We start from the raw sequence: 17,920 nt of genomic DNA on the forward strand, positions 1-17,920 counted from the left end.
GCAATAGGAGAGTGTGCCAAACGTTGGTAAGGGGAAACTGGCAATAATACCCATAAGCCTGTCCCCAACAATACACCATCTCCTAGAGGTGTTAATTCCCCAAATCTCTATCAGCTGGGAACCTAGCATTCAGAACACCTAAGTTTATGGGGGAATACCAGAATCAAACACCACCACCTTCTGCCCCTGGGCCCCATAAACTGATATCCATACATGATATAAAATACAATGTAGTCAGTCCAACTTTAAAGTCCCCAATTTTTTAAAAATATATTTTGATAAGATTTATATTTATTTATTTATTTATGAGAGAGAGAGAGAATTGGGCACATCAGGGCTTCTAGCCACTGCAAATGAATTCCAGATACATGTGCTACCATGTGTATCTGGCTTACTACATGGGACCTGGAGAATCGATCCTGGGTCCTTCCTTAGGCTTCGCAGGCACACACCTTAACTGCTAAGCCATCTCTGTAGCCCTTTTTTAAAAAAAATATATCCCATAGTTTTTATCAATCAAATATCCCCATAATCCAAGGTCTTGTAACTGAGTAATAATACCAAAAAACATCCCCAGAAAACCCATAATGGCACAGAATAAACATTCATACTGCAAGAGACAGCATTGGGCATAACAAAGAAATATTCAATCAATATAAGATTTAAACAGGGCAAACACCAAACTCTATAGTTCCAAGTTCAACAACTCTAGTCAGTGACAAATATCCAAGTCCAATAATTCTAACCAGCAACATATCTCTAAAGTTTCAATTTTGCCCCTCCAGCTAGGCTACTTACAGTCCTGGAAACTTCATCTGGGGCTGTCAGCTCTCCTTAGCAGCCATCTTGTGGTCACAGCATCTGCACTGGGTTTCTGCTACAACCCATGGTTCATCCTCATGGCTCCATTGGGTCTTCATGCATGCATCCAGCAAACCTGCTTCACTCTGCCCATGGCCATTTCCATAACACAAGACCGCATTGCAAATTCAATGGTCCTCTCTTTCCTGCATCTTTTAAACTCCATAATACCAGGTGGGGGTGCCAATTTGTTAATCCAGGGGGGAATAAAGCAGACTTTGAAGAACAGGACACTCCTTCAGCATTCAAGCCCCTTCAAAAGACTGCATTCTTTATGTCAATGCAGTTCAACTGGCCAAATCTCAATGGTTGTAATCTCATACAATTGCTGCTGAACAGGCAGAAGTTTTGGCCCAGAGATTTCTTTCTGTGCCATATCCCTTTACACACACCAGTCCATTTCTACATACTGCAACTCTGCACATGTTCTCAGGACAGGGGCATAATAGCAAGCCTCTCACACAAACTCTTCTAGCTCAGTCCAGACGAAGCTCCTTTTCACCCTCATAAGCCACACCTCACAGTCCATACTGGATTCAGTTCTTACTGGATTCAGGTCTTGAAACACTGACCAGAATAATCCATCAAGCTGCAAGGTGTCTCTTAGGCCAAGGTTTCAAATTCATCCACATTCCTCTTGAAAATCAAAAGGGCAAAGCCACACAGTCAGGTGTCTAACAGCAAATGACGTCACTCATGTGGTACCAACTTTACTGTTGCAGTTAGGTTCGCATTGCTGGCAGAAATCACCCAACCAAGAGCAGCTTGTGGAAAAAAAGGTTTCTTTTGGCTTATAGACTCGAGGGGAAGCTCCATGATGGCAGGAGAAAATGACATGAGCAGAGGGTGGACATCACCCCCTTGCTAACATCAGGTGGATAATAGCAATAGGAGAGTGTGCCAAACACTGACAAAGGGACACTGGCTATAATACCCATAAGCCCACCCCCAACAATACACTGCCTCCTAGAGGTACTAATTCCCAAATCTCCATCAGCTGGGAACCTTAGCATTCAGAACACCTAAGTTTATGGAGACAACTGAAGCAAACTACCCCATATGATCTTCTATTCCCTTTCAGGCCTGCAGAGATTTCCTCATGTTAGCCCAGACCCATAGTAAAAAGTGGCAGAAGTCACTACAGTATGAAAGAGACCAACGTATCCGACTGGAAGAGACCCTGGAACAGCTGGCGAAGCAGCACAATCACCTGGAGAGGGCCTTCCGGGGAGCTACGGTGCTTCCGGCCAACACTCCAGGCAGTGCTGGTTCTGGTAAAGGTAAGACCATAGTTCTTACCTGGTTTGTCCCATTATGAGCCAGGTACTTTTCTGCAGTTGATAGAAGAATTCTACATTCTCCACAATAAATGACTGATATGAAATGTAGTTGAAGCTATTGATTCTTTTGGCTTGTCCTCTGCTCTCTACCTTAAGGTTAGTATTTGAAAGAATCTACTGGACCTGGGTGTTTGGTAAAGATAACCAAGAAAACAAATGAGGCTTTCTCCTTATAGATCAGTGCTGCCCTAGCAAAGGGGACATGAGTGATGAAGATGATGAGAATGAGTTTTTTGATGCACCAGAGATCATCACCATGCCTGAAAATTTGGGCCACAAGTAAGTTATCCTTGACTGCTGAGGAAAATGAACACATTTATTATGATGAAGTTAGAAACTTTTCAGTGAGACTATCATATGTTTACTAAAATGTGGCCTCTTTTTGTTAGTAAAAGGAAAATTCATAGCTATTCCCATTGTTACCTTCTGATCCCATCAGTGTCCCTACCTGCTCTGTGCTTTGTAAAGAACTATGCAGGACTAAAGTTTGCTTCTGGTCTTTGTTCTAATCTTCCCATATTTCCCATCCATGCAGGCGCACCGGCAGCAACATCAGTGGAGCCAGCAGTGATATTAGCCTTGATGAACAGGTAATTTCTACATGGACATTGTCAAGGAACTAGGGGTATGAATTCCCAAGGATCTATATGTGAGAGAAACAGAAAATAACTGTTGTTTGTTTGTTTTTGTTTTTGTTTGTTTGTTTGTTTTGGGGTTTTGGTTTTTTGAGGTAGAATCTCGCTCTAGCCCAGACTGACCTGGAATTCACTATGTAGTCTCAGGGTGGCCTTGAACTCACAGTGATCCTCCTACTCTGCTGAGATTAATGACAAATGCTAGCACACCCTACCTGATTTCTTTTTTCACATGGGAAAGGGAAGGGTATAAATAGTAGATTATCTATTCTTTGTGGGTGATTGAATGTCCTTGTTTTTTGCTGTCAGTATAAACATCAGCTGGAGGAGACCAAGAAGGAAAAGAGAACCAGGATACCATATAAGCCAAACTATAGCCTCAACTTGTGGAGCATCATGAAGAACTGCATTGGAAAAGAACTCTCGAAGATTCCCATGCCGGTGAGGTCCACTCAGCCTCACCCACTTGGGTTGCAGTTTTGGATTTGGTCTTTGTTACCCTTACAGTCAAAAACCATTCCTTTAAGTCAGCTGGCTTGGTTTGGACTCTAGATCTGGTTATTCCCAGATCATCTAGAATCAGTTGCTTATATCTAATAACATTTATGAGCAAATGCCTGTGCTAGATGGGCTGAGGTATGCAAAGGTAAACACAGTATGGGTTCTGTTTTGAAGAAGTATCTGTAGTAGCTGGGTGTGGTGGCTCATGCCTGTTAATGCCAGCACTCGGGACAAGGCAGGAGCAATGTCAGGAGGTTGAGAGCCCTCTGAACTAAAACTGAGTACGAGAGCTGGGTGTGGTGGTGCACACCTTTAATCCCAGCACTTGGGAGGCAGAGGTAAGAGGATCACTGAGTTCAAGGCCACTCTGAGACTACATAGTGAATTCCAGGTAAGTCTGGACTAGAATGAAACCCTACCTCAAAAAAATAAAAATAACATTTTTTTTAAAAGTGAGTTCCAGGCCAACCTGAGCTAAGTTTGAGTTTAGGGAAAAGATAATATTTTTTTTCTATTGTAGTGTCAGGAGAAATGCTAACAGGTTTAGGAAGTGTCAGAAGCAAAAACCAAATGGTCATAAAGAAGAGGACCATTGCTATGGTAAAGATAGGGTTTGGAGCTGAGTGTAGTGAGGCGAGCCTGTAATCCTGGAAGCTGGAGAATCAGGACTTCAGTGTTGGCTGCCAAGTAAGCTTGAGGGCTGCTTGGGAAATGAGGCAAACACGCAAAAAGGATGGGGTTGCCTTCATCCATGCTTTTCTCCAGTCCGCACTAATGCCAGAGTGATCTTAACATTTGTGATTCTGTCACTCCTTATCTTAAAATCTACCAGATCGTCATTGCTTTGAGCATAGTCTTAGTGGGCTTGGTTCTTTCTCCCTGTAGGATTACTTTCAGGTACTCCCTCAGGACATTTACACATACTGTTTTTTATTCTTTATTGTGTTTTATTTATTTATTTATTTATTTATATATTTGAGTGAGAATGAAAGATTGGGTACACCAGGACCTCCAGCCACTGCAAACTTCATATACATGTACCACCTTGGGTATCTATCTGGCTTATGTGGGTTCTTGGGAATAGAACCTGGGTCCTTGGGCTTTGTAGGCAAGCACCTTAACCACTGAGCCATCTCTCCATCCTTTCTCTTTTTTCTTGCACTTTCTTCAGTTGTTCACCAACCCTGGGCACTTTCTTGTGATATAGCTAAAACTCTTTGTGATTCAGGTATAGTGTAGTGTCTCTTTTGGTGGACCTTCTCCAGGCCACAAAGTCAGTGAGATTTCTCTCCCTTGTGCTCCACTGTTTGTATCTGGACAGTGTGTTTTACTTGGTTATTTATTCACTGGGTGCTTCCTATTTGCCCACTGTGGTGCCAGTGTACTTCACAGGTATAAGATACTCAGTTAAAACAAATAAGCCTAAGGTGCATTAATATGAACCAGGTGTCAGCAAAGTAAGTCCCTTTGGCCAAATCTGTCTGTCAGTGTAGCCCACAAGCTAAGAATGTGTGTTTTTTAAATAGTTCAGGAAAAAAAAAATCTAAAGGAGTATAATAGTTCATGAGTTTAATGATGGTAAGTAAAGTTGTATTAGAACAGAAATGCTCACCTGCATCTTCTCTGTAGCTGCTGTCTTATTACAACATCAACGTGATTTTAGCCCTGACAACCTAAATACCATCTAGCTCTCTACAAAAACAAAAACAAACACTGACAACCCTTGCTGTAGACAAATGTTGGCTTAACTTCTTTGTGTTGGAGTCTGGGTTGATGTCTTACTACAGTGTCAGGCTCAGGCTTCCTTGTGTTCTGTGGTCCTGCTGCCTGTGGCGTTAGTTGCTGGGTTTGTAGTGGCAGTTCCAGCTTGAGCCATCAGGAACACTTTGCAGGCAGCTGGAAGGTAGAAATAGAAGATGAGCAGGCTGTGCCTTTTAAAGACAGTTCTTGGAAATTGCTTAATTCATTAATTTCTTAAATCTCTGTTGTATGACCATAGTTAGCTGTTTCGAGAGACTGAAAATGAAGACTTGAGGAATGGGGTGATGGCATGTTTTGTCCACAGCCAGGTACTTGATAGAGCAAACTATGAAAGTATCCTCCCCACCATCTTGGCACATAAGGACCAATGTATGGTTGCCGCCTCTTTGTAAACTGTGTTTCTCATGTACAGGGATTTTATATTATTGCTGTGTATCCATGATGCTTAGCCCACTGTCTGACATGGCTAGATTATTAGGCATGTGAAGTTATTGATTAAGTCTTAAAAAACAAGTAGGTTTTTCTGAATAAGGTACATAAGATGCTGGGTTTTGTTTTGTTTTTAGAGATAGGGTTTCACTCTAGCTCAGGCTGACCTGGAATTCACTATGCAGTCTCAGGCTGACCTGGAATTCACTATGCAGTCTCAGGCTGACCTTGAACTCACTGTGATCCTCTTACCTCTGCCTCCTGAGTGCTGAATCAAAGGCATGCACCACCACACCCAGAAGATTTTTTTTTTTCTTTTTTCCCCAAGGTAGTAACTCACACTAGCTCAGGCTGACCTGGAATTCACTATGTAGTCTGAGTGGCCTTGAATTCTCCGTGATCCTCCTATCTGTGCCTCCCGAGTGCTGGGGTTAAATGCATGTGCCACCAATGCCCAACTCAGATTTTGTTTGTTAAAGAAATGTTGGGCTGGGGCTGGATAGATGACTTAGTGGTTAAGGTATTTGCCTACAAAGCCTAAGGACCCAGGTTTGACTCCCCAGAACCCACATAGGCCAGATGTGCATGGTAGCGCATGCATCTGGAGTTTGTGTGCCATTGCTAGAGACCCTGGCATGCCCATATTCTCTCTCTCTCGCTCATAAATGAATAAATATTTTAAAAGTTTTTTAAGAAAAGAAGTGATAGGCTAGAGAGATGGCTTAGTGGTTAAGGCACTTGCCTGCAAAGGCTAAGGGCCCAGATTTGATTCTCCAGAACCCACATAAACCAAATGCACATGGTGGTACATGCATCTGGAGTTATTTGCAATGGCTTGAGGCCCTGGTGCACCCATTCTCTCCCCCACACACACCTCTAATAAACAAATAAAAATAAAATAGTAAAAATAAAAATAAAAAAAAGGTGGGCATGGTGACACATGCTTTTAATTCCAGCACTCAGGAGGCAGAGGGAGGGAGATTATTTTGAGTTCAAGACTAATCTGAGACTACATAGTGAATTCCAGGTCAGCCTGGGATAGTAGGAGACACTACCTTGAAAAACCCCAGAAAAAGGAAAAGAAATGTTTACCAGGCTGGAGAGGTGGCTTAGTGGTTAAAACACTTGCCTGAAAAGCCTAACTGCCCAAGTTTGATTCCCCATTACCCATGTAAAGCCAGGTGCACAAAATGGTGCGTGCATCTAGAATTCATTTGCGGAAGCTAGAGGCCCTAGTGCTCCCTTTCTCTCTCTCTGCCAGGTGTGGTAGGTATTGTACACCATTAATCCCAGCACTCAGGAGGCAGGGATAGAAGGATCCCTATGAGTTCAGTCTGAGACTACATAGTAAATTCCAGGTCAGTCTGGGCTACAGCAGAAACCTACCTTAAAAAACAAAAAATAATAAAAAATAAAAAGAAGGAGAGAGAAAAAAAAATGCTTGGCAGCTGCATATACAAAGTCCTGGGTTTGAAAATTAGCACCACAAAACACAAATGGTATTTCCAAAAATAAAAGTGGAGTTATAACTCATTGGTAGAGTGCCTTGCATGTTTCAGGCCCTAGGTTCGATCCCTAGCACTGCAAAGAAAAATAAAGGTTGACCTACAGATAAGAAAAGAGGCCTTGATTTTTTTTTTTGTTTTTTTGTTTTTGGTTTTGGTTTTGGTTTTTGAGGTAGGGTCTCACTCTAGCCCAGGCTGATCTGGGATTCACTATGGAGTCTCAGGGTGGCCTTGAACTCACAGTGATTCTCCCACCTCTGCCTCCTGAGTGCTGGGATTAAAGGTGTGAGCCACTATGCCCAGCTAGAAAAGAGACCTTGAATAAGCACCTTGGAGAAACCTAAAACAGTTGGAGCTTTGGAAACCTGAAAAGAGGACTGCTGTGGAGCATTGGGACCTTTAGAGGAAGTAGTGGACTGGAAAGGCAGGTCATTGCTCTCTCAAAAATGTAGTTCCTATTTAGAAATAGCTTCTGGGTCTAGATCTCTCTGTCCTCCTTTACCATTAGTTCTTTATTGGCATTTCTTTCCATCAGGAATGTGCAGTCCTTACCATTGGCTGGCCCTGTTCTGTGTCATAGGAAAATGATTCTTCTGGCTGTGTTTAGGCTTCTATGCCTGCTGGAGTTAGTTGGGCACTACCAGTATGACATCAGTAGGAGAATGGAGCTGGTGGGAAAGGTTTTCTCTTTTCTTGGGGAGTTTTCTGGCAGCATCTGTGTGGCTCTAGTTTTTACTAAACAAACCTTCCCACACTCCTCAGTGTTATAGCTTCTTCCTCTGAGGAATGGACATAGATAGCACAGGTTCTCTTTCTCCCTTGTGCTTCCTGCTGTTGCTGATCTCTGGGTCAGCTTTTTATTGCCCAGTTCCCCATAAGTGCTATAACTAAGTCTCTGCTTTTTTTCCACTTTAAATATTTTTATTTATTTGACAGAGAAGAGGGAGAGTGAGTTAAGAGAATAGGTGTGCCTGGGCCTCCAGCCACTGCAAAGGAACTCCAGACGCGTGCGCCCTCCTGTGCATCTGGCTAACGTGGGTCCTGGGGAGTTGAACCCAGGTCCTTTGACTTTGCAAGCAAACAATGCCTTAACCACTAAACCATCCCTCCAGCCCCTTTTTCCACTTTAAATACTCAGACTCATTTGTTTCTCTATTTGGCCTCTGAGTGATAAAAATGACTAGTGTAAGCTTAGCACTTTAAGAGAAACTGGTACCTGGAATATTAGTTGGAGGGCAGGTCTGTGTACTTCAAAAGCAGTAGTAGATTAAGAATGTATCAATTCTGGATTCTGGTACAGACTATGTTGAAGCATCTACTAGCCACCATTGTTAAACTCAGTATACTTCTGAATGTATGGAAATGTTATTTCATGTTACCTGAAATTTTGCTACCAGGAGATTTGGTTGAGGTAATTTGAAAAGACTGGATTAGGGCTTTGCCAGCCTGTCATTCTGCAAAATACTTACCTCTTTCGTAGCTTGTCTCTCAGGTAGTTACGGTAAATTTTTTGGTAGATCCACTTCCCAAGGAATGTTCCATAATTTGTCCTGTAACTGGTTCAGGAGAACATGTTCAATTTCTCAGGAAAGCCACAGGCTCTGGAATATTGTTTTTTGGGTTTTTTTTTGGTGAAGCAAGTTTTATTTATTTTTAGGTAAAAACATTAACCTGATATATTACTGCAGATTTGAGAAATCAGCACATAAAACAAATGGACAGCATTGCTTTGATTTGTGTGGAGACAAGGGCTGTGCTGTCTGTCCCAAGCTAGCCCTGGAGAATATTTTGTTTTGCGTGTTTTTGTTTTTCGAGGTCTAGCCCAGACTGACCTGGAACTCACTATGTAGTGTTCATGATGGCCTGGATCCTCCTACCTCTGTCTCCAAAGTGCTAGGATTAAAGGTGTGCTACCATGCCTGGCTGTAGAACAGAGTTATTTTTTATTTATTTATTTACTTGGTTTTTCGAAACTCTAGCTCAAGCTGACATGGAATTCACTATGTAGTCTCCGGTAGGCCTTGAATTCACAGCAATCCTCCTACCTCTGCCTCTCAAGTGCGGGTATTAAAGGCATGTACCACCATGCCTGGCTAGAACACAGTTTTTATGTTAAAAGGTACAATTCTGATTTTATAATCTGAATAGCAAATATTAGAATAGTATGCACCTCAGTTTAGTGAGTAGGCTGGAAAAATGTACAAAGGGGTTGGAGAAATGGCTCAGCAGTTAAAGGCACTTGCTTGCAAAGCTGATGGCTGGGTTCAAAACCCCATTCAATGCCCAGGTAAAGCCAGATAAACAGTGGTGCATGCATCTAGAGTTGGTTTGCAACAGCAAGAGGCCCTGGCGTGCCCGTACTCACTCTCTGCTCACAAATAAATAAAAAATTTAAAAATTGTCCCACTGTTTAAAAAAAAAAAAAAAAAAAACAGAGAAGTCGGGCATGTCTATAATTCCCAGCTGTCCAGCAGGCTGAGAGGAAAGAGTTTTCCCTTGAACCTGTAAATTCAAGACCAGTCTGAGCAACATAAGCACATGGCTCAGAAAGTGGGTGGTGGGCTGGCAAAGATGACTTAGCAGTTAGGCCTTTGCCTGCAAAGTCCAAGGACCCCAGTTCAATTCCCTACAACCCACATAAGTCAGGTGCATGTGTCTGAAGTTCATTTGTAGTGGCTGGATGTCCTGGCCTATTCCCGTGCTGTCTAAGTAAATTTTATGTACTAGCTTGGGAGGCTAATATGTTTATAGCAGATTAGCAGTTTTGTTTTGTTTTGGAGGCAGGGTCTCACTCTAGCCCAAGCTGATCTAGAACTCATTCTATAGTTCTAGGCTGGACTTGAGCTCACAATGATCCTCTGTCTCTACCTCCTGAGTGCTAGGATTATGCACCACCGTGCCCTGGCAGATTTAATTTTTTATTTTTAGCCAATTTGGATAATGGTGGCGCACGCCTTTAATCCCAGCACACCGGAAGCAAAGGTAGGAGGATCACTGTGAGTTCGAGGCTAGCCTGGGGCTGCAGAGTGAATTCCAGGTCAGCCTGGGCTAGAGTGAGACCCTACCTCAAAAAACAAACAACATCAACAACAATATATATATATATGTATGTATGTATGTATAAGTATTCAATCAACATTTGTCATATGAATCCTATGTGGTGCTGTTCAGAAAGAGAGTGGTCTCCGTCTCAAACAGCTTACGGTTTTGTGAAATTGCCATCCACTGACATGGATCAAGGAGAGTGAGCTGTCTTACAGGTCAAACCTGAGAACTATTATTTCTCTCTTGCCAGTGATTTGCGTCAACACCTTGATGTCTCTGTGTTTCTTTGTCCACCTGCAAAATAAATAAACTCTCTCTTACAGATTCCTGAGCAAGCTTCTTTGTGTTCTTTTCCTTACAGGTAAACTTTAATGAGCCCTTGTCCATGCTTCAGCGTCTTACTGAAGATCTGGAATACCATGAGCTGTTGGACAGAGCTGCGAAATGTGAGAACTCTCTAGAACAGCTCTGTTATGTTGCAGCTTTCACCGTGTCCTCCTACTCCACTACTGTCTTCCGAACCAGCAAGCCATTCAACCCACTCCTTGGGGAAACGTTTGAGCTGGACCGACTAGAGGAGAATGGGTACCGGTCTCTCTGTGAGCAGGTAAAGGAACCTCTGGACCATAACACATTTCCTTTCTGAAGATAGGGCACTTACTGTTTTTGATTGCCCTGTGTGTAATGTTTTAGGAAATGCCAGTCTGTGCTCATCTCAGCCTGCCTTCTTTTCCTTCAGAATACGACACTAGAGGCCCTGTATTCATCTACTGTTGTGGATTAAAAATCTGAAGGGAAAATGTGGGTGATCAGCATCAATTAAGAGGCAGTATCATTTCCTTCTCCCTTTTTTTTCTTTTTCCTTTTTGGTTTTTCAAGGTAGGGTTTCACACTAGCTCAGGCTAACCTGGAATTCACTATGTAGAATTCAGGGTGGCCCTGAACTCACAGTGATCATCCTACTTCTGCCTTCCAAGTGCTGGGATTAAAGGTGTGCACCACACCACACCATTTCTTAATTTGAACCTGATTTCTTCAAGGTGAGCCATCATCCCCCTGCTGCTGCACACCATGCCGAATCCAAAAATGGCTGGACATTGCGCCAGGAAATCAAAATCACCAGCAAGTTTCGAGGCAAATATCTCTCCATTATGCCCCTCGGTAAGGCCACCATCTTTGTTCAGGAATGAAAGGCATGGTATTATGGAGGATACTGACACTGGCTCGGGCATCCAGAGATGGAGCTGTGATTAAGGCGCAACTTCATTAGCTAGCTTTGGGCAGGTCATTCTACTTCTCAGCTATCAAATGAGTGAGAAGACCAGTGGACTCCTTAAGGTCTCATCTAGCCATAGCTTACTGGTGTCTGTCTGTCTCTCTCTCTTTCTCTCTCTCTCTCCCTCTCTCTCTCTCTCTCTCTTTTTTTTTTTTTTTTCCAGGTAGGGTTTCACTCTAGTCCAGGCTGATATGAAATTAACTATGTAGTCTCAGGGTGGCCTCTAACTCTTGGCGATCCTCCTACCTCTGCCCCTCAAGTGCTGGGATTAAAGGTATGCACCACCATGCCCAGCTTTTTACTGGTCTCTTTAGTTATATTTACAAGAACAACTTTAGAATAGTATGCCTTGGTTTTCTCAAAAAAAAAATTACTTGCTTTGTTTCCCCCTTCACTCTAGCAGCCTATTCCATCTGTATAACAGAACACTTAAAACTGCATGTTAGGTTTCTTGGTTAGTCTGTCCATTACTTCTCTCCTCCTCCTTTCTCCTACTTGATAGATTAGGTATCATGTATGTAATGGTTGAATCCTTGGTAAGATAAAACTTTATTTTTATTATACTACAGGTTATTTTTTTGTTTTTTTGTAAAGGTCAAAAGATCAGGCCTGAGAATAGGAATCCTAACAAACAGTGTTAGAATAGCACATATAAACTATGCACATTTCCCCTAGTTTGTGCTTTTATTTATCTATTTATTTATTTTGCATTTTTGAGAGGTTGACAGCCTCTCAAGTCCTGGGATTAAAGGCATGTGCCACCATGCCCAGCTATGCTTTTATTTTCTTGCAAATTATATTTTTCCATATGATGATCTCATCAACATAATTTTACTTATTTTTTAAAATATTTTATTTATTTACTTATTTATTTGAGAGAAAGAGGCAGAGAGAGAGAATGAGCATGCTAGGGCCTCTAGTCACTGCACACAAACTCCAGACTAGTGTACCACCTTGTACATCTGGCTTTATGTGGGTACTGGGGAATTAATTGATCCCGAGTCTTTTGGTTTTGTAGGCAAGCGCTTTAGCTTTCATCAACATAGTTTTATAATGTTACTTTGTGCCAATACTTTATAACTCTTACAGGGGAAAAAAGAGTTATAAGCAAAACAACTGCTAAGACCATCTTTTCTAACTAAGTTATGTTTAGTGGTTTCTATTGTTTTGTTTTTGTTTTGTTTTTCAATGTTGGGTGTCATTCTAGCCCAGGCTGACCTGCAATTCACTCTGTAGTCTCAGTGTGGCCTTGAACTCACGGTGATCCTCCTGAGTGCTGGGATTAAAGGTGTGTGCTACCATGGCTGGCTTGGTTTCTATTTCTTTTTTTTTTTAATTAATTTATTTATTTGAGAGAGACAGAGAGAGAAAGAGGCAGAGAGAGAGAGAATGGGCATGCCAGGACCTCCAGTCACTGCAAACAAACTCCAGACACATGCGCCCCCTTGTGCATCTGGCTATCTGGCTAACATTGGGTCCTGGGGAATCAAGTCTCAAACCGGGGTCCTTAGGCTTCACAGGCAAGCGCTTAACCACTAAGCCATCTCTCCAGACTTTGGTTTCTATTTTTTAATGTGGATTAATTTGACTAGTATTGTTTCATTCATTTTAACCTAGGAATTTCTCTTAATGATTTCTTTTGTTGCTGTTGTTGTTTTGGTTTTTTTTTGTTTGTTTGTTTGTTTTTGTTTTTCAAGATAGAATCCCACTCTAGCCCCGGCTGACCTGGCACTGTGTAGTCTCAGGCTGGCCTCAAACTCACAGTGATCCTCCTACCTCTGCCTCCTAAGTGCTGAGATTAAAGGCCTGGGCCACCAAGCCAGGCTTGATTTTTTATTATTGTTTTGATTTTGTTCCCCTCTCCTCCAGGTAGGATCTCACTCTAGCCCAAGATGACCTGGAGCTCACTCTATAGGCTAGGCTGGCCTTGAACTCACAACATTCCTCCTACCTCTGCTTCCCAAGTGTGTCATCATGCCCAGCTCTTTTTTTTTTTTTTTTTAATTATTTGCAAGCAGAGAGATAGAAGAGAAAGAGAAAAAATGAATGGGCATACCTGCACCAGGGCTTCCAGTCAGGGAAAATGAACTCCAGGTAAATGTGCTACCCTATGCATCTGGCTTTATATGGGTACCGGGGAGTCAAACCCTAGTCACTAGGTTTTTCAGGCAAGCGTCCTAAGTGTTGACACATCTTTCTAGCCTTTCATATATATATTTATTTATGTGTGAGAGAGAATTACAGGCATGACAGGGCCACTTGCCAGTGTATATGAACTCTAGACACATGCCCTCTTTGTGCATCTGACTTTATGTGGGTACTGGAGAATTGAACCTGGGCCGTGCAGCTTTGCAAGCAAGCACTTTCAAATGACTGTGCCATCTCCCAAGACCCCCCCCCCACTTGTGGATTTCTTTTTAATAGATTTGTTAGCTCTAACTTCTTTCAGTGACAGTTTACTGGATATAGAACTCTTCCTTTAATAGTCTTCCCTATTTTGAATACATAATCCTTGCCTTCTGGCTTCCTTTAAGCTTGCTTTCTATTATTTTTCTCCCTCAAATACTTTATTGTGGTACATTAACAAAATGCAGTATCTCAACCACTTTACCTTTAATTCAGTGCCCTTAATGCATCATGATGACATAGTGCGACCATTGTATTCAGCTTACTCCTTCACACTTCATTTTGTACAACCAAACACTATACCCCTTAAATAGTAATTATCCATTCTGCCCTTGTCCTAGAGCCTAGAACTACTATATACAAGTGGAATCATAGTATTTTTCTTTTTGTGGACTGGCTTATTTCACTTACCATATGTTTACAGAATTCATCCATCTTGTAAATGTCATGTTTTCCTATTTAAAGGCTGAATAATATTCTACTGTGTGTGTATTTTCACATTTTATTTATTTGTCCACCTATCATTGGACATGGGTTACTTCCATGGTTTAGTTATTACAAGTAAATGCTTCTATGAACATGGGTATACAAATATTTCTTGCAATGGGTGCTTACTTTTACTTGGGTATATACTCAGAAGTGGAATTGTTGGGTCACATGGTAATTCATTTTTAATTTTTTTTAATTTTATTTATTTATTTGAGAGAGAGAGAGAGGTGGTGGGGGAGAGAGAATGGGTGCCCCAGGGCCTCCAGCCACTGCAAATGAGCTCCAGACACATGTGCCACTTTGTGCATCTATCTGGCTTACATGGGTCCTGGGGAATTGAACCGAGGTCCTTTGGCTTTGCAGGCAAACGCCTTAACTGCTAAGCCATCTCTCCAGCCTTCATTTTTTAATTTTTATGAGAACCCACCATACAGTTTTCCACAGTGTGACTATTTTATATTCCTGTGCAATGGTTGTCCCATATTCTTGTAATTTGTGTTCATTCATTCATTCATTCATTATTGATGGTGGCCATAGTAATGTTTGTGTGATGGTATCTCATTGTGGTTTTGCTTTGATGTTGATATGAAGTGTGAGTTCATGTGCTTTTTAACAATGTGTGCATCTTTGGAGAAAGTCTTTTACCAACTTGCAAACTAAGTTGGTTTTGTTGAGTTTTAAAAGCTCTTTATGTATTCTGGCTATTCATGGTCAGAAATATAATTTCCAAATATTTTCTCCTATATTAAGTTTTATAGTTGACAGTGTAGTTTATAGGCTGACATTTGAGTATTCTTTTTTTTTTTTTTTTTTAATTGGTGTTTCGTGGTAGGGTCTCACTGTAGCCCAGGCTGACCTGGAATTCACTATGAAGTCTCAAGGTGGCCTTGAACTCATGGTGATCCTCCTACCTCTGCCTCCCGAGTGCTGGGATTAAAGGCATGCACCACCACGCCCAGCTAACATTTGAGTCTTTGACCAATTCTCTCTCTCTCTCTTTTGTTTGTTTGTTTCTTTTTCAAGATAGGGTCTTGCTCTAGCCTGGGCTGACCTGGAATTCACCTTGCATTCCCAAACTGGCCTCAAACTCACAACAGTCTTCCTACTTCTGCCTCCCAAATGCTGGGATTAAAGGTGTGCGTCACCACACCCAGCTGACCATGCTGAGCTAATTTTTTTGTTTTGTTTTTTGTTTTTCTGTATTTTCAGGGTGACCCCGAACTCACAGTAATCCTCCTACCTCTGCCTCCCGAGTGCTGGGATTAAAGGCGTGCACTATTCCTGGCTTGTGTTTTTTTTTTTTTTTTTTAAATACTTATTGGGCTGGAGAGATGGCTTAGTGGTTAAGGCGCATGCCTACAAAGCCTAAGGACCCAGGTCTGGTTCTCCATATACCATGTAAGCCAGATGCACAAGGTAATGCAAGCATGCAAGGTCATACATGCACTCAAGGTTGTGCATGCGTCTGGAGTTTGATTACTGTGGCTAGAGGCAAGCCAGGCATGGTAGCACATGCCAGGCCATCCTGAGACTACATAGTGAATTCTAGGTTAGACTGAGTTAAAGTGATACCTACCTCAAAAAAAAAAAAAATTCAAGGCCATGTGTGGTGGCGCATGCCTTTAATCCCAGCACTCGGGGAGGCAGAGGTAGGAGAATGGCTGTGAGCTTGAGGCCACCCTGAGGCTACATAGAGAATTCCAGGTTAGCTTGGGCTACAGTAAGACCCTACCTCGAAAAATATAAAAAATAAAAATAAATTTTAAAAAAAAGCAAGTTTGTTGGGCTGGCCTCAAAAAAATTTTTTATTTATTTGCTAGGAGAGAGAGATAATGGGCATGCCAGGGCCTCTTGCTGCTGCAGATCAACATCAGACGCATGTATCACTTTGTGCATCTGGCTCTATGTGGGTACTGCGAAATCGAACCTGGGCTAGTAGGCTGTACCTTTATCCACTGAGCCATTTCCCCAGCCCTGCCTGTTAGTTTTTATGCCAGTACCACTTTTTTTTGGGGGGTGGGGGTTCGAGGTAGGGTCTCACTCTGGTCCAGGCTGACTTGGAATTCATTTACCTGTTAGGTGGCTAGAGGCCCTGGAGCACCCATTCCTCCTCTCCCTGTCTCTCTGTCTCTCTCCCCCTCTCTCTCTCAAAAGTAGCTGTTAAATTTCAAGTATTTTTTGAGCAAATAAGCATATTTGCTACCCACCCGGAGGTAGTTATCCCAAGTCTATAAACTAAGTCCAAAGGAAGTTGAAAACATTCCAGCCATACTATCATAAGCTAGCCACCCCAGAGTGTGTGCAGACTCCAAGTTAAGGGTATGGTCTCCAACAAGGCTGTCTTTGTTTCAGATGCAATTGGTATTGCAAAATTTATGTCTCTACCTAAAATGTATTGCAAGTTAAGAGTCAGTGTGGTGGAATCCTAGCTCATGGGAGGCAGAGGTAGGAAGATTACAATGAGTTTGAGGGCAGCCTGGGACTACAAGGTGTGTTCCAGGTTAGCCTGGGCTAGAGTGAGACACTACATCAAAAAAAAAAAAAAAAATTGGGGATTGGAGAGATGACTCATCGGTTGAAGTTCTTAATTCTGCAAAAAGCCTAATGGCCAGAGTTTGATTCCCCAGTAACCAGATGTACAAAGCGGTGCTTCCATCAGAAGTTCGTTTGCAGAGGCAGGAGACCCTGACATTCCTTCTCTCTCTTCCCCCTCCTTTTCTGTCAAATAAATAAATACTTTAAAAAAAATTAAGAAAGCCAGGTGTTGTGGCCCACTCCTTTTGTTTTTGTTTGTTTGTTTGTTTTGGTTTTTCAAGGTAGGGTCTCACTCTAGCCCAGGCTGACCTGGAATTCACTATGGAGTCTCAGGGTGGCCTCAAACTCATGGCAATTCTCCTACCTCTGCCTCCCGAGTGCTGGGATTAAAGGTGTGCATCACCAAGCCCAGCACTCAAGAGGCAGAAGTAGGGGCCGGGTGTGGTGGTGCACGCCTTTAATTCCAGCACTTGGGAGGCAGAGGTAGGAGGATCACCGTGAGTTCAAGGCCACCCTGAAACTTCATAGTGAATTCCAGGTCAGCCTGAGCTAGAGTGAGACCCTACCTTGAAAAACAAACAAACAAAAAAAAAAACAAGAGGCAGAAGTAGGAGGATTGCCATGAGTTTGAGGCCACCCTGACACTCCATAGTGAATTCCAGCTCAGTCTGGGTTAGTGTGAGACCCTGCCTCAGAAAAATAAATAAATTAGGGCTGGAGAGATGGCTTAGTGGTTAAGTCATTTGTTTGTGAAGCCTAAAGACTCAGGTTCAAATTCCCCAGTACCCACGTAAGCTAAATGCACAAGGTAGCACATGCATCTAGAGTTCATTTGCAGTTGGTAGAGGCCCTGGTGTGCCCATCTTTATCTGCCTCTTTCTCTCTCAAAATTAAATTTAAAAAATTAAATTAAAAGCTGGACATGTTGAGTTTGACGCCAGCTGGAATAAAGAATGAGTGCCAGTTCAACCAGTGCTAGAGTGAGACCCTTCTTTGAAAATACTAATCGATTAATGTCTTCTGTATTTAGGAAGAATATAAGTCCGGTTTTGATATATTATTTTCTTTTAAAAGTAAAGTCAGTAGAAGGAAATCTCTTATTTCTAGTGTGCATGGTGATATTTTTCTGACATTTTG

At 42.2% G+C, this 17,920-nt stretch overlaps 1 protein-coding gene across 1 annotated transcript in view; it reads left to right on the forward strand.

Annotated features, from left to right (window-relative positions):
* Positions 1–17,920, forward strand: part of LOC101615005 (oxysterol binding protein) — a 44,395-nt gene that overhangs the window by 18,591 nt on the left and 7,884 nt on the right. The window contains exons 4-9 of the mRNA XM_004667697.2: positions 1,943–2,141; positions 2,378–2,480; positions 2,737–2,791; positions 3,146–3,277; positions 10,439–10,684; positions 11,118–11,238. Of these exons, the coding sequence (XP_004667754.2) occupies positions 1,943–2,141; positions 2,378–2,480; positions 2,737–2,791; positions 3,146–3,277; positions 10,439–10,684; positions 11,118–11,238 (856 nt within the window). The remainder of the gene's footprint in view (positions 1–1,942; positions 2,142–2,377; positions 2,481–2,736; positions 2,792–3,145; positions 3,278–10,438; positions 10,685–11,117; positions 11,239–17,920) is intronic.

Source organism: Jaculus jaculus, chromosome 1, assembly GCF_020740685.1.
Source record: "Jaculus jaculus isolate mJacJac1 chromosome 1, mJacJac1.mat.Y.cur, whole genome shotgun sequence".
Taxonomy (NCBI): domain Eukaryota; kingdom Metazoa; phylum Chordata; class Mammalia; order Rodentia; family Dipodidae; genus Jaculus; species Jaculus jaculus.